General features: G+C 18.6%; 4 protein-coding genes across 4 annotated transcripts; all 4 read left to right on the top strand.

The window, feature by feature from the left end:
* Positions 1-2,733: 2,733 nt before the first annotated feature.
* MKS88_000082 (fam-m protein) lies at positions 2,734-3,625 on the top strand (the record flags this gene model as incomplete). The annotated part of the gene is made up of 2 exons (XM_067219414.1): positions 2,734-2,820; positions 2,948-3,625. 2 exons carry the CDS (start codon positions 2,734-2,736, stop codon positions 3,623-3,625), a joined length of 765 nt encoding a protein of 254 aa, XP_067070240.1.
* Positions 3,626-6,265: 2,640 nt separating this feature from the next.
* Positions 6,266-7,265, top strand: MKS88_000083 (fam-l protein; the record flags this gene model as incomplete). The annotated part of the gene is made up of 2 exons (XM_067219415.1): positions 6,266-6,352; positions 6,474-7,265. The coding sequence occupies 2 exons, from the start codon at positions 6,266-6,268 to the stop codon at positions 7,263-7,265; spliced, it is 879 nt and encodes a 292-aa protein (XP_067070241.1).
* A 9,500-nt stretch (positions 7,266-16,765) lies between these two features.
* Positions 16,766-17,998, top strand: MKS88_000084 (uncharacterized protein; the record flags this gene model as incomplete). Its single annotated transcript, XM_067219416.1, has 3 exons — positions 16,766-16,852; positions 16,958-17,629; positions 17,972-17,998. The coding sequence occupies 3 exons, from the start codon at positions 16,766-16,768 to the stop codon at positions 17,996-17,998; spliced, it is 786 nt and encodes a 261-aa protein (XP_067070242.1).
* Positions 17,999-21,270: 3,272 nt separating this feature from the next.
* On the top strand, positions 21,271-22,161 carry MKS88_000085 (uncharacterized protein; the record flags this gene model as incomplete). The annotated part of the gene is made up of 2 exons (XM_067219417.1): positions 21,271-21,357; positions 21,484-22,161. The coding sequence occupies 2 exons, from the start codon at positions 21,271-21,273 to the stop codon at positions 22,159-22,161; spliced, it is 765 nt and encodes a 254-aa protein (XP_067070243.1).
* Between the last annotated feature and the right edge of the window lie 4,231 nt (positions 22,162-26,392).

The raw sequence follows: 26,392 nt of genomic DNA on the forward strand, positions 1-26,392 counted from the left end.
TAGATTAATTTATTTTTTATTTATACACATACTAATAATTTAAATATTATTTTTTCTTTGTGTAATCATTATTGAGAAAGATGTCTTTTAAATAGGTAGAAGAAAATAAACAGGATCTATATATACATTGAGAATTTATTATGTTGCGTATTTATTAATATAGCATTATTATATATATATGGGACGTTATTTTTAATATATTGCATTATTTATAATGAGACTATGAAGATATATGAAATGAATTATTTTATGAATAATATTATAAACATATATGCTCCATCCTTAATAATTTAGTAGTTGCTAATGTTATATTAGATTTTGTATTAATCTTGCTATGAACTTTTAAGAAAACTTAAAATATATTTTCATATAGTTAAATAAATATTACTCCAATAATAAAAAAATTTCTTCCATTATTATTGAATTTGCTGTGTACTATAATTATTTAGTATAAATAATTGCTTCTCATAAGTAGAAATAAATATATAAAAAAACTAAATTGTATTTTTTTTAAAATAAAAAATTTAATGTAAGATAAATCATTAAAAATCAGACAATAGAAAAATAAACTAAATGTTGGATTAATATTTTAATATTTTTGAATACATTTAAAAAATAAAGAACTATGTGAGGATATTATATAGGTAAGCTTGAGTGACGTGAAATACATAAAAGTGACAAAGAATTCCGAAAGAGAGTATGATAGGAAAAATAAATATGATTATATACTGTGAAAAATTTTGTCTGATAAATTTACTCAGAATATGAGAAATTGCCAGAATTGATATAAAAAAATAAATAAAATAACTTACGAATATGTTAAATAATTTTAAAAAAATTATAAAGAAAAATAGAATAAATTAACAACCAATTGCAATTACAGATGTTCCTTTTTTTCTATTATATATTACTGTTTATTAGGATTATAAGAATATCAAATTTATTCTAATAGTGGCTTTGTTATTAAATATGAAAATATAAATACAAATTATAATATTATTTAGATATAATATAAATGTACATTATTATCAGAAAAAGTTAATTTTAGTATTATTGAATAATCCTTTAACTTAAAACTTGAAACTTTTGAATAAATATTATTTGAAATAATAAATAAATAGAATTACGAATATTATATAAGCTAACAAATAAATAATTCTAAGAAATCTATATAATAAAAAAAAATATTTAAATTTAAAAAAAAGAATTCTTTATATAATAGTTATTATTCTATCTATGTTACATATTATGTTTCGAATGTGTACAACATACTAGTAATAAAAATATATATCAACAGGTAATACATTAAAGATAGAAATAAGTTAATTTAATTTATTCCATAATAAAGCATTATAAAAATATATTATTTATGTAATAAATAATGAATAATATGTCAATGCGGATGACAAAAACTTAGGAAAACTTAAATAAAGATAAACCAGTAGTTTAATTTTGTAAACATTTTTTTCTTTCTTTCATTCATTCTTTTTTTTATTAACATTAAATATAATACTATTTTCTGTAAGTAATATAAATATTACATATAAAAGTTTTTTTCCTTACGATGGGGATTATTAATAGGAAATATCCAAAAAAAATTGTGTAGAAGTTTATCATCTAGAACGAGTAATATGTATCAGATTATTATTTTTGTGTTTTTCTTAATTTATCAATAAGTGGGAAAAAATAAATATTTATTGTTTTACTATTGCACTTTCGTCATTATTGATTAAATTTATTGTATATATATTTCTTGAATAGTATGATATAATAAATTTATAAGAAAAGAAGATATGCATTTTCATAATTGAAATAATAGTGAAATAAATTACTGAAGTATGTTTATTCCCATAATAATGCGTTTAATTCAAGAATTAGAGATTTTTGTTTTTTTATTAGAGAAAGAATTATTCTAAATATAAATATTAATTAAAAACAAGAAATTAAGTAGTAAAATTTTTAATAATTTCATTTATAAATATTGATATAATTTAAACTTTATTAATAACTGTAATTTTCAAAAATTGTGATACATAAAAAAGTATTTGATCTTTTATACCTATAAAATATATATTTCGAAATAAATTTCGTAGTACCATATAAATTCTGTTTTTTAAATGTATTATAGGATGTAAAATATTTTTTGTGCTCAAAGACTAACTAAAGCATGTGTTACAATGGATATAATACAAAATGTTGTTTTTTTATATATTTTCTATTATCGTTATAATATTTTTAAAGTAATTAACATTTTGTTAAAATTAACTATTTTTTTCAAATTTTATGATTATAAAATATAATTATTCGTAGTATATCATTTTTTAAATTATTAACTATTGTATTAATATATAGGTAGATATATTATATATATATTCTCTACATTCTGTGTAGTATATAAACTCAGTATTTCCACATAATGTGATTTTACTTATTTATCACTTAATTTATACTGAAAAGGATTATTAAAAGAATTATTTAATTAGTGAACTCCCTTATTTAAATATATTATATATTTTAAATATTTAAGAAACAATTAAAATTATTTTATTTTAATTAATGATATTTTATATTATTTATATAGTAAAATTTAAACTAGTTATATGCATTTTACTAAATATGTAAGAAGTAATTATAAAAATAAAATTTCATGTATATATAGCGTTCTTTATCATTAGAAATATATTATTTTAATTTTATTCTCTTGTATATATTAAAATATTAAAAATTTATATGATGGAAAAAAAAATAAAATTACATATTACTGTTAAAATTGTTACGTTTCTCCTTTTAACTAGGATATTGTACTTTGATAATAACCTGGTGTGCTTATACTATTTAAGGACAGTTGTATTATTTATTTTTGAAGTGTTTTACTTTTACTAATACTGATTTATAGCATTACATTATATATTCATATAAATAATAATTGTTTACCGTGTTATTTTAGAGTATATTTAGGAAATCTCTGGATGAGTACTGTTGCCCTGGTAAAAAATTAGATACAAGATATTATCGATCACTAGCAAAATATAAACTTGATAATGGTTCAAATAATGTATGTTTAAAGGGAACGTTTCCAAATAATAGACTAAATGAAAAAAAGAATATATATGGTAATTATGAGGAAGGAAAAGGAAAGAATGAACAATCCAATAAAGGTTTATTTAATAAGGCGCAATATTATACAGAAGTTATAGACTTCAATAAAGGAATATTTGATGGGAAACATTTCCATTTTGAAAGGAAGTGGATAAAAAAAAAAGACTATGATTATTTTCTTGAAAAACACAGAAGAATTTGTGATATAGGTTTAAAAAAAGTAAAATTTAGAAGTTACGGATTTGGAGTTTTCCTTTTTGTTCTTTTTTTCTTGTTGGGAATTGGAATACCCGTGTTACCTAAGTTAACGTTTTTGGAAAATACATGGAAACTTATTGAAAATTCTACATTATTGAAAGAAATATGTAAAAGTATAAAAACTTTTATAAAGGATAAACAGCCCTATCTTTATTCAATATTATATATCGTACTTATGATTATGGTATCTATTATGTTTTTAGTGGCGATTTATAAGATTTTAAGAAATAATGAAAAATATAATAAAATTAAGTTGATTGCTGAGTAAATAAATAATAAGTTATGTATGTTTTTGTATAAATAATTCTTTAATATCAATTAATAATGGTAATGGTTTCAGCGATATACTAATGACATGCGTAGCTATAATTTTATAAATTCAAGTAGGAATAACTGTTTTTTTTTTAATAAACAACAGTAAAAAATAATTTCCTGGATTATTATTTTATATTTTATATTCTAATGTGTTCTAATTAGTATTTTAAATAATTATGTCAAAATAATTGAATATATTTTATATAATGTATATATTTGAGTATTAAAATATATTTATGTAAAAAACATATATATTTGCTACAAAATGAATAAATAATAGAATAGTTCATATATTGTAATAGAACACGCACAATTTATATATATATTAAAAAGCATTTCTTTCTATTTGATATCTTTCTATACTCTAAAATAATTATTTTTTCACATAATTAAGAAAATGAATTATTAGCATTAAATGAAAAATAAATGTGTTTTTTTTTTCATTTAATAAAACTAAGTTAATGTATTATGTTGTTTCGATATATTTATATATGTATATATATTTTTAATGAAACGGCACCTCATGTTTATTCTATAAAATATGTTTTAAGATCAATGTCCAATAAGACATAATTATTGTAAATATGTTTTTAACTTCAATATGAGAATGATAAGAATATAATAAAATAATATACTTTATAATTATAAGTTATATATAACAGTTTTATATCTTGGGGATTATAAATTATTCCAGTTATGCTTTATACCAATTATTTTATAATTATAGTTATTGTAGCTTCAATTTAAGTCATCTAAAATTAATTAAACTTATATCAAATTGAAAATGAATATATATATTACATAATTTTTTATTATTCCTTTTTGTTCAAATATTACGTTAATGAATTTAATTTTATCACGTATTTATAGATATTATGTACAAATATATATATATTTTTAACTTAAATGTAAATTTCAAAAAAGTTATATATATTTAACAGTTTAAAATATAGTTAGCAATTGAAATAAATATATATTTTTTAAAAATTTTTCATTATATGCAGGTATTTATTTATATATATATACTATTTTTTATGCTTGTGTATAAATATATTAAGTAGTGATTTAATATTATCACAAGTTTATATGAAAATATGTATAGTTTAGATTGATTATTAATTTTTTTATAATTATAATGATCATTGTTTAAATAAAATAATAGTAAAAAAAATAATTTTTTTTTTATATGTAATTTATAAATAGAGATATAGGGTTTACCATTCTGAAGTGGGATTCATACTATTTCTTTTAAATACTCATAATTTGGATGGTTTTATTATCAATAAACATTTTTAGTATAGGATTATTAATAAACATGTGTCATTATATTACGTTAACTTATAAGATTAAACCTGAAGTTACTAGTTTATTATTATACTTACACAGTTGTTTATTTAATTGTACATTATAAAAATTAGTTAAATAATTATGATAAAAAAAATACATGACTAAAAATATTACATATTTTTATTCTTGAATAATTAAACTTAAATACTATACCAACAAGATCATTTTGATGTTAGCATAGTTCATGAAAAAAAATTTGTATAGTTTATTTCTTTTGCTATACTTTTTTCATTTTTTTAATTATATTTCTTCTATTATGTATATTTCAAAAAATGAAAAAAGAAGAAAAAATGAAGTAGTAGAATTTGGAAATATTTAAGTTACAACTAGTGATATATATTAAAAATAATTAAAAATTATATTTTTTTTTATATATTATACAAAATTAAAATATTATAATTCAATTACCTATATATATATATATATATATATTATTTTATATGTTTGGTAGTATATTACGAAAACTATTTTTTAATTATATTACAGATCATAAAGAAGTTCATGATTACATGGAAACTTATGAAAGTGTCATAAAAAATATAATACAATGAACTGTAAAAAAATATTTTTTCATCTTGGTATTATTACTACTATTGTATGATCATAATACTTAATATTATAAAAAAATAACTTTATATATTGACAAAATACAATATTTTTATATTATAATTATTAATAAAAAAACATTTATTAATATATTTGTTATTATCTCAACATATAGAACAGAGTATTCTCTATGTTATATACATATTATATTATATATATTCTATACCTTCCATGTTCAATATATTCCATATTTTATATGTATCATAGTTTGTATATAACATATTTTAAATTAATTCAGTTTTCAGAAAAATTAAGTATTCTTATATTTTTATTGTTTTACTTTATTTTGTAGAAGGATTAATAATATATTTATTGAATTAATCTACTGTATTAAAAAATTATATCATATATCTCAACATTTATGCATGAATTAAAAATGTTTTATTTTAATATGAATTAATTTTTATTTTAAATACCCATAAGATAGAAATTATATAATACATTATTAAAGTTATTCTTCTTTATCATTGTTATAAATAAGACTATAGTTATATATATTTTATTATGTTTCGACAAAAGAATAAATGACAACAGGGAATAAAATTAAATAAATTATATATTATACTTCATCATTTGAAAAATACTATCTTAATCGTAATATTTACGTTACTGAATATATATAATATTAAAAATATATATAATGGAAAGAAGTACTATTATAACCTTATTTGTTAAAATTTATTCGTTTATCCTTATTACATGGACATGCCATTTTAACAATGATCTGGTATTATTATTTTACTTAACAGCATATAAATAATTCATTTTTTCTTGTTTTATTACTACTAATACTTTTTTTAAAATGAAGTTAACTATACATTAAATAAAAACTATTTAATTTTTTTTAGTGCATATTTAAGAAAAATATGGAAAATAATTACATACATGATAGAAAATTAACTACAAGAAGTTATAGAATACTATCAAAAAGTAATCAAGATAAATATTTATGTATTGCAGGGTTAAAGGACGAAGTAGGAAATAATAAAATACGTTTAGTAAGTAGAATGTCTAATAATGAAAAGGGGGATCTAGTAAAAAGAAAACAATTAAATGGTAATTCATCAAAATGTGAGCGGAGCATTAAACAAACTATGAAAAATAAATCTAATATATTTGAAACAAAAAAATATTCTTGTCTTGAAAAAAAAATATTCAAAGAACTAGATTATATATATTTTCTTAAAAATAACAGGACAATTAGTGATAAAACTTATAAAAACATAATGCGTAAAAAATTAGCATTACGAATTTCCTTACCTTTAGTATTGTTATTATTATTGTTATTGTCACTCATATTAGATTTATCTGGTTCTTATGGACTTAGAAAAGGAATGTTTAAGATATTGAATGTTGCTTCAAAAGGGTGGTACGATAAATTACAAGGTTTTCTGAAGAATTCTCCTTTAGGTGTATTTTTTGAGTTAGTGGTAAAAGAAGAAAATAAACAAGTAAAAAAAGTTATAGGGACGGGATTTAGGAATGTAAAGATTCTGCATATAGATTGCGTAATGCAGTTTATGGAATTTTTAATATATTTTATACTTTTCTTTATATTATTTGTCACATTTATATCTGCGGTTATTTACCACCATAAAAAAGTTAAGAAATTTCAAAAAATTAAGTATAGAAAAAGGTAAAATGAATAACAAAAAATATTTCTTTTTCTGTAATGTATTATTTAATTTGAAAGAATATATATAATATCCTTAATAATATGATTAATAAATACGCTCAGAATTAATTAATTTTTGTAGATGATAATACTTATACCTATACTTTTTGGTATAAAACAATAAAATATATTTGTTCTTAGTTTTTTAGTAAGTTTGAAGAATCTAACGCTTTAAAATTTGTATTATAAATTACAGTTTTGTCCTAAATAAGCACAGTGACTTCATATATCTATTTTTATATTTAAATAGATTTTCATAAAAAATATATGTGTATTAAAATAAATATGTATTAAAATAATTAATATAGTTTAATTGAAGTGCGATAATTTATAAATGATATAAAAATTGTTACTTTATGTTTTTATCTTTTTCTAATATAAATTAATTATTTTTTTAGTTTATTAAGAAAATGCATTAAAAATTTTATATTTGCAACAAATATTTTATCTTTTATATTTAGTAAAATGATAGTAATTATATATTGTTGTATTGATTTTTATGTATATATATTTTTTTTATTAAAGAGAATACTTGATATTTACTATATAAATTATGTTTTATTGGAAATAAGTTATGAAAATACTTATTTTAAAATGATTTTTAATGTAATTTAGTTCTTTGGGCATGATATAGATTTGAAGTTATAAATAAATAATAATAATAATATCTTTATTAAATGTCCATTATTTATAAATGCTTAAGGACTTATTGTTTCCATATTTACACAATTAAATGAAGAATTAGAAGAACATGTTATATATTTTTTGTTCTTATTATTGTAATTTATTTAATTTAGAATAAACTATTTATATATAGAATATAATGTAAATTTATAAAAAAAAGTATATTCTTTTTTTTTTATTTTTTTACGTGATTCAAAAGTTAATGTATGAATTAAATGCAATCACATATTATTTGCAAATATGAATAAATTATTTTTCATTCTTTTCTATAATAGTGCAATTTTTAAAATGTGTATAGTTCTGAGAAATGCTATATTCTTTTTACTGGTACGTAAATAAATATGTAATTTCTACAATATATAATAATATGAAGGAACATTATTTATATAGTATCTTTATATCTGTAAATATATTAAGTAATGAATTAATATGATTTTAAGGATATATAAAAATGTACATAGTTTATGATGATATTACTAATTCATTTATATTTATTACTATTTTTTTTTTTTTTAAATTAAAATTAAAAAAAGTTATATTTTTATATACATAATTCGTAAATATATGATATTGCGTTTTTGGTTATATAAATTTTAATTGAGTTTATTTAAAAATTAATTTATATTAGTTTTACATGTTTTAATTAAATAACTGTAAATTACGCAATTTTATGTACAACAATTCTTTAGTAAATTTAATGATTATAAAACCTCTATTCAATTTGACTTTATATGGATTCAAATGAGATTGTAATATTAATATAAATTTTAATTATCTCACTTTAATATACACTTTAAATTATTATTTTATCAATTAAATAGAAAATGAAAAAGTTTTGTTTTTTGCAAAAATATAATTAAGGCGTGGAAAAAGTTAGAGTAACATATATGGGTTATTCTGAATGGTTAAAGTGAATAGATTACTATTATTTAATTTAGTGTAAAATACATATACATATATAGGTGTTTTTAGTTAATATTTAGTAAGTTTGTATTTTATTAAAATATTTATTCATATATGTATAATATATATGCACATGTATGTAAAAGAATCTTTTACGATAATATATTTTCTTTTTTTTAGAAAAATTTTCTGAGCCCTTTATAAATAATTGTATGCCCTTATAAGCAAATAATATATATCACATATGTAATTGCATTTATAAAGCATCATATAGGTTATAATTTATATTATCTTTTTTATCTAAATATTTTGTTTCTCTCTTTTATCTCTTATATAAACTATCTCCTTTTATCTTTCTTTTGTACTTTTATTTATTGTAATTAATTTTTAAACAATCATTATTAAAAATAAAAACAAATTGTTAAACTTTAAGTAAAATAACTTGTATAGGAATATTTACAAAGAAGGAAAAAGATAAATTACGATTTTATTATGGTGAAGAACTCACTGAAATATGAATAGAGAATTAGGATATTATAATAATTGTAAATTAAGCATGTTAACTGTATATGTCTAGGTGTTTTGTTTTCTGGATATATTATTCGTTGTACCCTTAAATAATAAAGGAGTATGCATAGGTATATTTTAGAACAACGGAAAATAAAGTATAGAAACTATTAACAAGATGTACATTGTGAAACTAGCAATATGAATATAGTGGTAAATAAACTTTTTTTTTTTTAGGTTACTTACGTCTTTATGAAAACGACATAATCCTCATAAATGGTAGTCATGATAAAAAAAAAGAGAACGAAGAAAAATGAAAACGAGAGCTGAGAAAACAAACGAAAGTAAAACCAGAACAAATGAAAAAAGAATCATAAAAAAAGAAAAACAAAATAACATAAAGTATAACTATGTACGATAACGAATATATAAGTGTAACACACATTTTAAAATATATATTTTTTTTTTTAACTTTGTTTTCCATTGTGAGTGGACAATTAGAAAGATATTCTTCCAAAAATATAAGACAGATATAAATGTAAATATTTAATACAAAAAATAAATGAAAAAAAAAAAATAAAATCAAAGTGAAGAGTAAATGTTCACATTATTTTTTTACTTTATTCTCACTTGTCTTTGTATATAAAGATAAAAAGGTATGAAAATAAATTTGTAATTATGTATTCCATTGTGATTTGGGAATATAAAAAATAAAATCTATTATGTTCTAAATTTGTTTATGTATTTTTTATGTTGCTACATCATGTACATGTATGTTTACATGCATATGTGTATATATATGCATACATTCCTAGGATGATGAGTGCATTTACTTTTTTCCGCATATATACCTTTCTATGTTTCATATAATATATATTTATTTTTATAACTAGTAAAATACTATACATTATTTGGTACTGTTTCTAAAAAGTTTCATGCAAGATTTTTCTCATGCACATAGTTCTCATGATAAAATTAGAACAAACACATGTAATAAAAAGTGCACATTATACAACATTATTTATTTAATTCCCCTTACTATATCATTTTAGGAATTTCATAATATAACTAAGTGTCATATGCATATGTGTCAAATTTTTTTTACGTTATTGTCCTTATAAGAAGAATACATTTATAAAGAATCTAATGTGAACATAGATAATTTAAAACAAAGTAAATCGGACAATATATTTATTGTTGAGCTGTAATTTCATTAAGATAAAAAAATAAAATATTTTGAGGATACATTTATGTATATGTACATTCTTAGAATAGTATTATTCATTAGTGTATGATTATTTATGCACATAACAAGCACTTATATATGTATATATTTTCTTTTTTTTTCATGAACTATCTTTCGGTTTGTTAGAATATTTACGTTGGCAAGTCGCATATGAGTGCATATACACACAGATTTATATGCAAAGGCTTGTATGGTGGAAATTTTTTTATAAGTATTTAAACATGTTAGTACCTTACATAACTACATTGTAGATGAGTCTATGTAAACACTTATGTATATAGGATAGAATGAGTAAGTTAATAAAATTCTGATATATGTCAAGGGATAATATCAATAATGTATAAAGTTCAATAAAATAGTTATTCCACTTAAAGATATTAATAAAGAAACGGGGCATGAAAAACTATGTAAACCTCCTAAAGAGAGCATTGTTTAAATTTATTAGTTACAGAGGAATTTCCTTTAACAGCAGTCCCACTTTATATTTAGTCAAAAGTGCAAGCGTAATTTTTATTAACCTTATTAAAGATTCCAATACGGATTTTTGAGTAGTTTATTTGTAGCGAGAACTATAAAAGCCAATACACGACCTTAATGTAAAGGTATAAAGGAAAAACATAAAAGATATAAGTTTGTTGTAGTTCCGAGGACAAACTACATGTATACACATATATATACATATGAGTAAAATGAACTTATGTATGCACGCACATGTTTATAATATTCAATACGAATAAAAAAATTTGTAAGAAAACATACGCATGTAATAATAAAAAGCTTGCATCAATTGCACATACAGGAAAATTTACATATGAAGTATTAATTCAATTGGAACTTAAAAAAAAACAAAATTATACCATATTTTCTATAATTTTTTTTTATTTTTGTAAAAATTATATTAGATTAATATACATAAAGTTATTTGTAATATGAAACTATTATATATATTTAAAATAAAAAAAATCACTTAAAAAAAATAAAAGTCAGCTAAATTTTAGACTAAAATGTAAGAAGCGTCGATGAAGCTCGTAATTGTCCTCATTCTATATATTGTTTTAGCTTATCTACGTTTGTTTTAACATATTTCAGTAGCAATCACATTAGCATTCGTGTTGTAAAAACTATCTACTAGTTATATTATTAAGATTATTGTAAAAATATTATTTAATGGAACAACAGGAAAATTATAATTTCACTGACAATATATTTGTCGTACATTAATTAATTTTTAAGAGAAATATTAAAATACAAAAAATAATATGTCTTATTATTATTATAACATTAACAACACGTTATATTAAAAGAAGCCTGAAATATAATTTTAAATATTATATTTATAAAAAATCATTAATACAAGTGATATTATATCTAGAATAATTTAAAGTATTAAGGGATTAATATAAATATTTATATGTGAATTAATGGATACACATCTAAAATAAACACATGTAATTAATAATGCTATTCATTTATGTTGAATGGATTCACCTGTGACCTAATTACATATTTCAAGAAAAATCAAAATTTTTTATAGTTGATTCTTTTATTTTACCTAATATGCACAATTAATTTAAATTTTTTTCAATATTTTTAATAAATATAGCATGAATATAATAATATAGAAAAAACTGATGCTCTAAAAACTACAATCACTTTTAATTACAAGGAGTTTTAGAAAACAATTAAAGGAAGATTATTTGTTTATATAATATATATTATTATGTAGCCTTTCTATTAGATATTATTTTTTATTAAGGGATGTTATACTTTTTTATATAACCACAAATTGTAAATTTTTACAAAGTGCTATCAGCATGAAAAACTTATATAAATGTTTAAAATGAAAAATTATTTTGTATATATTTATATCAATATATTTACTGTTTGAATACGAAAACACAAAATAAATAAATAATTATCTTGTTTTTGTTAAATAGCATAGGATAATATGCATTATGTAACATATTAAAAACATAAAGTTTTTATATATTCTTCTCAAATAACATAAAAGCTCTAATTTAATATAATATTTGCTTTAATATTTATAATAATTTAATAAAAAGTACATTCACTGTTATTTTTTTTATAAAGTTTTCAATATGAAAATAAATGCAATATATAATTTCTTAAATTGTATTGCATGTTATTTATCACATGATCTTTTCGTATTTGTTATCTAAATCATTTAGATCTTAAATTATTTTATATATTATATTTGCTTTTATAGTAGTTTTAATTCTTGTAATTATTATAATTCCTAGAACTGTTTTTTTACTACATTTACTTTTTTTTTGTTTATTTAAATTACCTTTTCTGTATAACCTACAAATTTATACTTTTTCTCAAAAAAATAAAAGAAAAAAAAAGTATAAATTTAATGATCCTTAAATCTAATAAATTTTATTTTAGTAGCAAAAAAAATACAGTTTTTTAAATAACATAAAAATTTTATTGTTTCTAAGAGATTTGTATATTTTGAATATATACAAGTGTTTAATCGAATAATAATTTATGAAACATCAAAATTAGTATTTGAATTAAATATTAGAAAGGAATTTTTTAATTCTTGTACGAATGTACTATATGTCGTAGATGTATGGCACTTGTTAGATTATAATTTATACTATGAAAAAAAAAATTTGTTTTTTTTTAATTTTTTTTTTATCCTATGAATACTATTAGATGTTATTCAATGATTTGTGTTTTTTCAGTTATTTAATAATATTTAAAAGGTATAAAATACTTATATATCTAATCTTATCATTAGAAAACTGAGCAAAATATTAAAAACTATGTGTATTATATATGCTAATATATGTACTATTACCGTATAATTTTTATTGTAATTTTAAAATAAAATATTTATGAACTAACAATCTATTTTTTGTGAAATGTATTTATGGAAATGGTTTAGAATAGTTCTGTAAAAGTATTATTATACATATACGAATATATGTATATTTTGAGCATTTATTAATAGAGTTACTTTTAAAAAAGTTGATTTATTTTTACTTTGCTTTTTGTATAAATAACTTTATAGGAAATATTTACGAAAATATTTTTAAAATGTTCTTTTCCTTCTTTTTACATTATATCTATATTTTATTTATGTAAGGCATACTTTTTTAAAAAATAAAATAAAACAACATTAGATATAACTATACATTATAACACTATTATGCAAAAAGGAATGAATTTTGTACTAACGTACATATATTATAAATTAAATAATTCTAACTAGAATGAAAAAAATAAATATATTACTACAGTTAAAACTCTTTAATTAACCCCTTTCATTTGTATATCAACTTATTTCCGTAGTGAGATATATTAATATAACATCAATTTTGCTTTATTTTTTTTATCTATTTCGCCTTTTGTATAAGTATATACCTATAATGAAATTTCTTTTATGAGTAATTAAATTAATCAAATTATAAATATTAAAAATATTTTCCTTTTATTGTATTATAGCTTCATATACTTCTAAATAATTATATCCGTGAAAAAGTACCGCTAGATTTAAAAAGTGATACATTATTATCAGAATATGTGGGGTGTACAAATAATGTAGGATTAGATAAATTTTAATTGGATTTTAATATAATTTTTCCAAAAGTACAGATGATAACGCTGAATTATATATAATGCAAAGAGTTGGTGAAAATATAATGATAATTCAAATTTTGTATCTCAAATATTATACAAGAATGGACATGCGTTATATAAAAGTCATTTTCAGTGATAAATATATTATTGTTGATAAGTTAAAATAAATGAGAGGTTTTTCTTCATATAAATACAGGAAATGTACCGATACTGCCAATAAATAAAGATTAAGATATTGTATATATTTGAGTAGCGTTTTATATTTTAATATGAAGGAATACATTCTATCATTGTATTTTTTTTACTTCTTTTACTTCTTATCCCATTAAGTAATTCTTTATATTTTAAGATATACGTAATAAGATGATTATATAATTTTGAACAGGAGTGAAATATTGTATTACATTTAGTTATTTTTTAAGTATTTTAATAGTTATTTGTGCATTGATAAAATTCTTAAAATAAGCTGCTGAAACAGAAGTAAATGAAATATAAACATACTTATAATTAAAATATGGTTTTTAAAAATAATCATTTGCAAACACAAAATAAAAATTTACCTTATTATTAACGAAATTTTGTTATTAAAAAAATAAATTCTTCTATATCTGTATATTTTTTTTTCTTCATCCTATATAATAAGAAAATGTATATTAATAAATAAAAGTAAAAATATGCACATTTATTATTTTTATCAATATAAATATCTCTACATTTATTTTCTTATTATAAATTATTCTTTTGAGGTAATATAGTGTTCTGACTTAATATAAATATATATGTATATTGGAGGAAAATACATAAAGATGTTAAATAATTTTTTAGCAATATTGACAAAAACAATATGTGCTTTATATGAAAGCATTATACGTGTATATATTTCATGTGGATTTACATTTTAATAAATTGGTGATATTTCAATTTAATATAGAAAATTACAATCTGTATAAATACTCTGAACAAATAAGGCAATTTATATATTTATAAAAAAAAATTTTCCCTTTTTTTTTAAGGTTGTAACTAATTATTTGAATAATTTTTTTTAATACATATAATATATACTACTTCTAATTTTAATAAATTACATTGTTCTTTATTTTACAAAACAGAACAATTAGTCCATTTGTTCTTATATGTATTTTTTATTTAAAGGTACATATAATATATCATCTACATTAAAAAATTATTATAATATATATGTGTTTTTTCTTAATTTATTTGATGTACGAATATTTCTACTATATATTTAGGATTGTTTTATATTTCAATTATGAAATTATGATTATGTAATAAAATAATTATTTTTTAAAAATGAATTATTATATGTATATTATTAACTTTGTAATTCATGAAGATTTATATTTAAATGAGTTCCTTAAAGAACATTTATTATTTTACGTTTTAATTTATGTAGTTCTTGGAGTTAATACTTTCTTATGAAAATTAATTAAACATAAATGATAAAATATATTGACAGTAAAATGTTACATTTATTTTAATAATTGGAATAGTTAAACAGCAACGTTATTCCTATAAGAATATTCACATGTTATTACATTCATGCAACAATAACTATGTATATATATAAATAACTATAATTTTTTAACTATATTTTTTCTAAAAACATATGTTAAATAAAAAAGAAAAGAAAAAAAAATATATGTGCATAAATTTACAAACTTTGCATTTGGTAATAAGAGTATAAGGTATATGTAATTAAAATGTTTAAGGTTCAAATATTATATTAAAAAAAACATAGATCATTTCTTATTTGCCTCTGAAACGTATACGCTTTTATTAGCATAAATATTTTGTTATATATTTGATTATTAAAATTTATTATAATACATAAAAAGATTCATAGGTTAACGTAGTAACTAATGCTAATAATACATATAAAATAAAAAAGAAAATTGTACAAAATGTTATTTTCATGACTTACTATAACTATTATTACACAGTTATAATAGTTAATTTTATTTTAGAAATAACAAATTTTTTCAAACTGTAATTTTTATAAAATTATAATTATTAATGGGTAACCTTTTTTGAAATTATTAATTATTCTTATAATGTAGAGAACAGTGTATTATCTATATTCTCTATATTCTATATAAACTCAATATTTGGAAATATTAAGAAGTCATATATATATTAGTTATTAATTTTGAAAAGAATTAATAAAAAAAGTTATTTCTTTACATTATTATATTAAATAAATAATTTATTTATTCCTAATATGTATGAATGAACTCAATTTATATTATTTTAATTAAAGTTATGTCTTTTGTAAATAACATTAAGATAATAAATATACAGTTTATATTTGAGATTATTTTTCTCTAAGTCTGTTTTAAAAAAAAATTACAGTTATAAACTATTTACTATGTGTTTATAAAGAAATAATAAAGAACAAATAAATTAAATAATAATAGTGACCTTCATCATTAAAATAACATTTTATTATTATTAATTATATCGTTCCTGAATATATTATTGTATTAAAAATACGTATAATGGAACAAGTAATTAATTCCTTGTTATTTAAAAAAATTTCTAAGTTTATACTTTTAAATTGGATATGTCGTTTTTACGTTTATGTGGTATGATAATATTATCTAAGTATATTTATATTATTTATATTGTTAGTGTTTCGTTTTTACTGAGAGTCCATTCATTTACTTAAATGATAACTTTTTTTTTTGCAGAGTACGCATAATAAAACTTTGTATGAATGCTATAATCATCGTACAAAATTATATACAAGAAATTTTCGTTTACTGGAAATATATGAACAGGATAAAAATTCAAGTTACGGATGCTTAAAAGAAGATATAGAAAATGGAATTAAAGATAAAAAATATATATCTAATAATGAAAAGAGAGCGTCCGTAAAAAAAAAACTATCAAATGGAAGTTTACCAAAGAATGCAAGATGTAATAAAAAAGATATGAAAAATAAATCTTGTATATTTGAAACCAAAGAATATTCTCAACTAGAAAAAAAAATATTCAAAGAACTGGATTATATCGATTTTCTTAAAAGAAACAGGACAATTAGCAAAAATATTTACAAAAAAATAATAAGTAAAAAATACGGACTACGATTTGCTTTACCTTTATTATTACTTCTGGTGTTATCATTATCATTTATATTAGATAAATTTGGTGGATATGGTCTTGCAAATGCTTTGTATAATATAATACATGTTTTTTCACCTGTGTCTGACAGCACAATTGTTGGAACTGTTTATGATCATGCAATTTCTCCAGCCATAAAATCTTTACATATATGGTTGACAAATTCACCTTTAAGTTGGCTCTTCAATACTGTAGTAAAATTAGAAAAGGCTGGTGCTACTAGGTATGCTAACTACTGCGTGGGTGCATTTTTTTACTTTATAATATATTTTCTACCTTTCTTTATATTAGGTTTCGTACTTATATCAGCGATTGTTTATTATCATAAAAAAGTTAAAAAATATAATAGAATTAAGTTTAAAAAAAGATAAAAAATATAATAAGTAATATTTTTCTTTCTGAGATTAAGTATTCAATATGAATTAATATCTTCATTATATGTATTTACATAAAAAATATAACGATAATTTATTGATTTATATATGTTAACATATATATATATGGCCTTTTTTACTCAATCGTAAAAAAAATATTCTTAGTTTTTAGCGAGTGTGAATGTTTTTACATTTTTCATTTCGTAGTTTAAGGTATCTATTCAGCTTAATTGAATTTTTTGTATTAATATATATATTTGTGTATTTCAATAAATTCCTATAAAAAATACAAGCTTGTCGACTATGATTAATATATATTAAGACAATTCATATAATTTTATTGACGTCTTGTGTTAATTTATTTTTTAACTATAAATAATGCTTGTTTATATTTTTTATCGTTTTTTAGAATAAAACCTTTATTAATTGACATATATATATATAAATGTTTAGTAAGCTTTAAATTAAAAGGATATATGTCCTTTATTGTTTTCATAAAACGAAGCAAATATATTTTGTTGTATTTGTCTGTATATATTAAATAAGAGAAAACTTAATATTTATTAAATAAAATAAGTGTTATGCGAACGACCATATGGAAAAATTTCATTCTAAAGCATTTATTAAGGGATTTTTACTTTATTCTGCATGATTTAAAAAAAAAAATATAAATATATAATAAAATATATTTATTAAATTTAGGGTTCTTATAATAGTTATCTTAATAATTTTATATATTCACATTAAAATGGAGAATTAACACTATTTATTATTTTATTATTTTATTATTTTGGTGAATTGTGATATTAAATCATTATCACAATAATTAATTAAATATAACTTACACTGAAATTTATATATAAATATACTAATAATTTTTATTATTAAAAGATTAAACGAATAAATTAAATGTAATCAAAAATTAATAAAAGATATATACAAATCCTCTTTCTGTCTATTTTTTTATGATAATAAGGCTTGAAATACATTTATATGTATGCATAAAGGATAAATTATTATTAAAGATAAGGAAAAAAGATATATAATTTTTCTACATTCATATAATAATTTGCGAGTATTTTTTTATGTATATTTTCTCATTTTTTATCTTTATTAATATATAAATATTTAATATTGCTATGAAGTAGTATAAAAATATAAGTAGTTTATATTGATAATTACTTATTAATTTATAGAGATAACATTTCTTTTGTAAATAATATGTAATTAAAAAATAAAATTATTTCTTATTAAATAATTCATAAGTATATTTCTTTTGATTTTTTTTTGATTACTTTTGCTTTAAATGAGTCTATTAAAAAACTTTTTATATATTTTTGTAGAAGTTTTAATTAAATAAGTGCACCAATTTAATAGTAAGAATTTTGGAGTAATTGTAAAATTTAATATATAGAAAAGATTATTAAAATTTCCGCTATAAATGCAAAAATATGTTAAGTACATATTAGGCAATTTTATTTAATGAAAAATAAAAATGAATCATTCTAAAATCTTATAGATTTGAAAATTATTACGCCTAAAAATAAAATATATTAATATAAAAAATAGATTTAAAAAATATTCTTTCAGAATATAATATTGGATCTACAGACGATTGAAATAATATTACGACTTTAGTATGCATATATATATGAAAGAGTAATTCACTTATGTTTTAAATATTAAAAGAGTAAAATAAGTATTTTATGGAAAAATTAACCTCTTTTTATTTATTTCTTAATTAGGGATAAGAGTTATCTATAGAATTATAGATCATTTTTAAAAAAAATTTCAAATATTGTTTAAAAATTATCATGCTTGCTAAAATAGGCACGCACTATTTATAAATAATTGTTTAGCAGAATTACAATATAAAGTGAGCTTATTTTTCATAATTAAATTTATAATATATATATGGATTATTATACATTTTAAAAATTGTGTGAATTATATTTTATAATGAAATATTAGATGTGAACAAAAATCTAAAAAGGTCAAATTATGATAACAATTATACGAAGCTATATAAGAGTTTTCATACATAGTACTATGAATGTATAAATACTGTATAAATATAAGAATATAATAATGATAATTTTTGTAATATATTGAATCATTTAAAATTATTTAATTATTCATTTAGAGGAGTAAAAATTTTTAAAGAAAACCATAATATAATGTAAAGTTTAGGATGTATAGAATTATATTTTGGACATAACACATTATTATATTTCCTTTAATTATAGCATATAATAACAATAAATATATAGGTCTAATATATTTTGTCGTTAAAAATAATTTTAATAAAATATTGTTTGTTTATATATTTATGTCTTTTTATTATGTTTTACATTTAAAATATGTTCTTGTCATTATATATTCTTAACGAAACGAATAAAAAATAATGTATAAATTATAAAATTAACAACAGAAAAATTTGCAAATCATAAATTTTAATATATAATATGGTTAAACTTTCTTGTTTATTACGTATATATTATACAATATATATATTATTCTTATTTGTGAATTTATTCGTTTTAAATATACTAGAATTAATGTAAATGCACATTATGTTTCTATTACGATTATGCTCTTAATATCTTTTTTAACTATGTTAATATTTTTTCTAAATATATGTAATTAATAAAAATAAAATAATTAAAAATTTAAATATATAAATACAAGCTTTATCATTTAAATATAATGGAATAAATTAAATTTAATAAAATATCGTAATTTTAAAGTGTTAACCTATAAAAATATTATATAAATTATTCCTTTTCAATAGAATACTTATTTATTCATAAATTAAGTAGTAACATATAAATAGAACTTATTATAAAAATTATACATAACGAAAGATTGTATGTGATTATGAATAAATTAGTGAATGTGTTATATTCAACACATCATAATATGTTTTATTTTTTTATAACTACTAATATTATTATAATAATTAACATACTATTAAGAATAAATATTTTTTCCAAAATACAATATTTATAAAATTAGAAATATTAATAGAATAGTATACTTGAAATTATTAATTGTTATATTAATATGTATAGAAATCTATTACATATATATTCTCTACATTCCATACAGTATATAAACTTAAAATATATATTTAATATTAAATCGAATATTTATATCTATATATATTCTTAACATGATTAAAAAATTATTTATTTAATTAGTGCATTATATTAAAAGAACAAATTAAATATTTTAAATATTTATGAATCAATTAATATTGTTGTATTTCAATGGAAATGATTTTTTTTTTATATAAAGTCATAGTAAAAATTATGTAATATATTTTTAAAGTTATTTTATTTTGTTTTGTAATAAATTTTACAATAATTTAGTACATTTCGTTATATATTTAGAAAACCATAATATAAATAATTTTTTATATAAATATTGATTTAATTATCATTAGAAGTGTAATATATAATCCTTAATTTTTTCCGTAATATATTACAACATTAATGATCTATATAATGCAATATAAAATTAATTCAGTCATATTTATTAAAATTATTTTATTCCTCCTTCTAACTTGGATTTATCATTTTAACAATGATGTGGTATAACAAAATTATTTATGTTTTTCTGAATTATTCTTATTTTATATATATTATTTTTATTAATTATTTTTTTAGTGTTTTATTTTGTATACAAATATATAGCAAATAATTACATTATTCTTTTAGAGTATATTTAATAAATCCGCAGATGATAACTTTCACTCTGATAGAATATTAGTTATAAGAAATTATCGATCACTATCAAATTATAAATTTTATAAAAATCCAAATAATACAAAGCTTAATGAAAAATTTCTGAATAATCGATTGAATGTGCAGAAACACATATCCAATAATGAAAAGGTACCCAAAAGAAGAAGTCAGAAATCAAAAAGAAACTTATTAAATAAGGCGCAATATTATACAGAAGTCATAGATTATAATAATGCAATGTTTGATGGAAAGTATTTCCATTTTGAAAAAAAATGGATTAAAAAAAAGGGTTATGATCATTTTCTTGAAAGAAACAAAAAAATATGTAATATAGCTTTAAAAAAATTAAGATTTAGAAAATATAGAATTGGGGTTGCTATGTTTTCTATATTTCTCTTGCTGGGAATTGGAATGCCCATATTATCTAGATTGTCATTTTTGAAGGATATATGGGATAAAATTCCTGAGGATTCATCGTGGTATACTTTTAAAGAATTTATAGATCCACTGATAAAAGGAAAAGAATTCTACATTTTTATAGCATTATTTAGCGTACTTATGACTATTTTATCTAGTATTCTTATAATAGTAACTTATAAGATCTTAAGAAATAATGAAAAATATAATAAAATAAAGTTAATGGGAGAGTAAACCGAATGATAAAGAATATATATATTTTTATAAATAAGTCATTAAAATGAAGCCATTACTGTAACATTTTTAGTAATATACTTACTAAGCTAGGCATAATTTCCAAAGTATTATGAATGAGTACGCGTATAACTAATTTCTTTTATTTACAACAATAAAAATATATCTTGTTCATTTTATGTGAATTTGAAAGTTTCATATTTTAAATTTGTATTTTAAAATATTATTTCTGCTTAATTAAAAACATATGGAATTATATATATATATCTATGCATATAAATAGATTTCTACGAATAATAGTTCTTTTTGCTTTAAATTCAATAAAAAATGAAATGCTCGTATAATTTTATAAAACTAAGATTTTTTATATTTGACATAACATATGTGGTCTCATATTTTATATTTTTTATATCCTGAAATGATTATTAGTTCGAGTAATAAAAAAAAATGTATTATTAGTTTTAAATTAACAATAAATATGTCATCTTTCGTATTTCATATTTCTAACAGAACACATTATGAGGCACTGATATATATATATATATATATATTGTTTTATTTTTACTTAAAAAAACCCTTAATATTTATTTTATATAATATGTTTTGCAGAAATTATTTAACTAAACATATATATTGAAAACACATACTTAAAAGTTATTTAGTTTTATTTTTATGGTATATGAGTGAAATTATAAGTATATAATGAAATAATATCCTTTTTAATTATGGCTATTTGTTACTGTTTACTAGCTTGGAGTTCTAAATGACTACAATCTTGTTAATTGTTAAATACGATCATTATGTTATTATTGATACTAAATATAAATCTAATTAAATTCTGCAAAAATTGTTTATATGTAAATTAGGTAAAAAATTCACAAATAAATAGAATACATATGGTTATTTTTTATGTGATCAAATAATTAAATTAGTGAATTCATTTTAATTAAATATTGAAAGAACTTGAATTGAAATAATTTATTATTTTTTTGCAAAAATATGTTTATTTAAAGTATAATAGTTCCTAATTATAATCTATGTTCTTTTTATATTAATAATTAGTACGAATTTTAAATTACGAATAAATGTCCTTAATTAGTTCCCCAATGAATTTACGTAACTCATGATATATATAATTTTGAATAATTAATATTAATACATATATTTTATTTTCACATGAAACAATGTTTTTATTTTCATCGAAAAGGTTTTTATTATAAATGTACTGTTTTCAATTACAAAGGCTAAGAAATTTTATATCAGAAAAATATATTTTTTTTAAATAAGCGAAAATATAGTAAATATGCTCATAAATTACAAAATTCATATTTAACCCTTTAAGAATAAAAATTTATGTTTTCTTCATTTTCATATTAATACAATGTACATTTTGTTTTCCTGAATTTTTGATCTTTTTGAATAAGAAAATTATGATTATCTTTGAATGCCATAAATTTGAAGGTTACTACTATTTATTATAATAATACATTTCGTGTTTTTATGAATTCTATGTATTCTTATTTTTATTTATGCATGCTTTATTTTAGGCATTTTTTAATTTTTGCACTTGATTTTTTTTGGAATTTTTTATGAGTTCACTAATTAACTCATACTATTTGTAGTTTTCTTTTTGTTTTTACTTCAGGATATATTAGTGTAAGGAAAATAATATCTATGTACTTTGTATTACTTTGTCTATTAATATAATCACATTATTTATAAGTTCAGTATGATATGTTATTAACTGTTCCAGTTAATTTTTGCTTGTATGGTTGAAAATTGTATGTTTATGAAACTTGAAATATGAAAAATATGAGAGTTCTCGAGTTAGTTTATTTTTCCAAATATAATACAAATAAAACGCATATTAATAATGCTTTTGTTTATATTAAATATTGTTTCTAAAAGATATGTAGTTTGCTTTTTTAGTGCATAATTTATTATATTAATTATAGTGTTTATATAAAATCAGAAAAAAATATATTATTTGTTTTAGCGTATAGTAAATCTTTTTGATTATGCAACAAAAAAATATGTAACTTTTAAAACTATTAACAATTAAATACAATAATCCTATGATTCAATTATAAAGTTATAACTTTTGCATAATATTGTTTTTAATTATATATTTTTTAAAAAGTTTTGAACTAAATTTCTATGTATTCATTGTATATTGAGCCTATTAGATATTCATATAATTAATAATGCATTCATACATTTTTCCTATATTTTGTCATTAAGACAAAATATATATAACAAAAGATTATCGTAGGTTATACAATAAAAAATATGTGAATGGAGGACTTACTTATAAGAGTAAATTAAAGGATTTAACACATTTATATATCTTTATTTTTTATATAGGTTAATTCGTAAATTTTTAAATTATTGCACAATTTTTATTTTGATTTATTAATAAAAACAAATGCTCTACATTATTATTAATTAAGCTTTTCACAAGAATCTGTGTATAAGTAATAATGTATTATTTACATTATATTTTCGAAATGTTTAATTGTTATTTATATTGTTATTTTTTTTATCGTTGTATTTATTATGAAAATCGATGAATATTTTATTAGTAATATATGTATAAAGAATTAAAGGACAGATAATATGTTAGTAAATCAAAATGAAAAATTAAGATTGAAAGAAGGATAATAGAATGAAGTATTCATATAATGATAAATTATAAATAGATTTTTAATAACTTCATCCAAATGGAAAAGAAAAGATATGATTTGGTTAATTTTTAAATGATATCAATTTTATGGGTAATATTTGTTTAATTATATTATCTATTCAAAAATTTAATAATATTATTTAAAACGTTTTTCGTATTATGTGTGTTTATATCAGTTACTATTATATTTGAAACATTATAAATACAGCGTAATATTTTTTATAAACCAAATATCATAAATTTAAAAAAACATTTACATTTAAATTTACAATGACAAGTTGATCAAATCTAGTTTAGTAAAAATCAAATTCTTGAGGTGTTATAATTTTGTTTTAAAAAAAAAAAAATTATTAAATAAATTAATATATAAATATATAAATATAAAGGGAGAATATATAAATATATTCATAAAAATTCTCAAAACTATAAAAATAGAATTTAAAGAAATATCTATAAAAATTGCAATATTTAAAGCGAATGCCAAGAATAGAAATATTATTAAAATTAATAATGGTAATAGTGAAATATCTGAATATTGTGAAATGTTAGTATAATAATAATGGCTTTCTTATCACATAAAACTTTGCAATATTTTTTATTATTATATATTATTTATCATATGTTAAAGGACTTACTATAATTAAAATGTAATAAATGCCTTATACTGCACATTATATAATCAAATATGAGTGACGGACATAAAAAATATTAATAACAATATATTATCTGTCAGAATACATGTATATGAACATATATATATATTTAGGGTTTTTCAGTTTTTTTTTTGTAACAAATAAATGTTAATATATAATTAAATTTCTAAAAAATAGAAAAGAAATGGTACACAAAAAAAAAATTAAAAATAAGCTGTAACATGTTATAATATTACTTATTTATTTTAATTTATACATAAAATAATATAATTAAAAATTTTGTTATAATATAATATGCATTACTCTAAATCTTATATGGTCATCATATTCTTTTATATGGATACATGAATTTCAGCAATATCAAACATGTAAACTTATACTAATTATCTACTAATTTTTTCCTTTTTTATACAATTAATTACGTTATATTTTTCTAAAAGTTTTTAATTCAAAATATATTATCATATATTTTTCCATAATGTATTAATAATTAATAATATTGGCAATAACTAAAAATCTATATTACATATGTACATTGGTTAATTACAATTAAATCAGAACAACATAATTCTAAAATGTAAAATAGAGAAAAATACTGAAAAACAAAATTTAAAAAAAATAAAAAATGTAATTCCAAGAGAGTCATCATATTATTAAAAAAGAAAATTTTTTAATAAGAATTATTCATAAAATCGAAAGGATTGATTTGTGTAATATTTATATTTACGCTTTTATATAATTTCATTATCATTTTGTTGTATTTATATTTTTAAAATGTGTGAAATTAATAAAATGACAAGACTTTAATATTTTAGTAAATTGTTTAGAAGAATTTAATAAAAAATAAGTAATATCAGTATCTTAATATCTGCAAAATTTGTTAATTATTCATCAA

This window comes from Plasmodium brasilianum, assembly GCF_023973825.1.
Source record: "Plasmodium brasilianum strain Bolivian I chromosome Unknown PB_00_02, whole genome shotgun sequence".
NCBI lineage: Eukaryota > Apicomplexa > Aconoidasida > Haemosporida > Plasmodiidae > Plasmodium > Plasmodium brasilianum.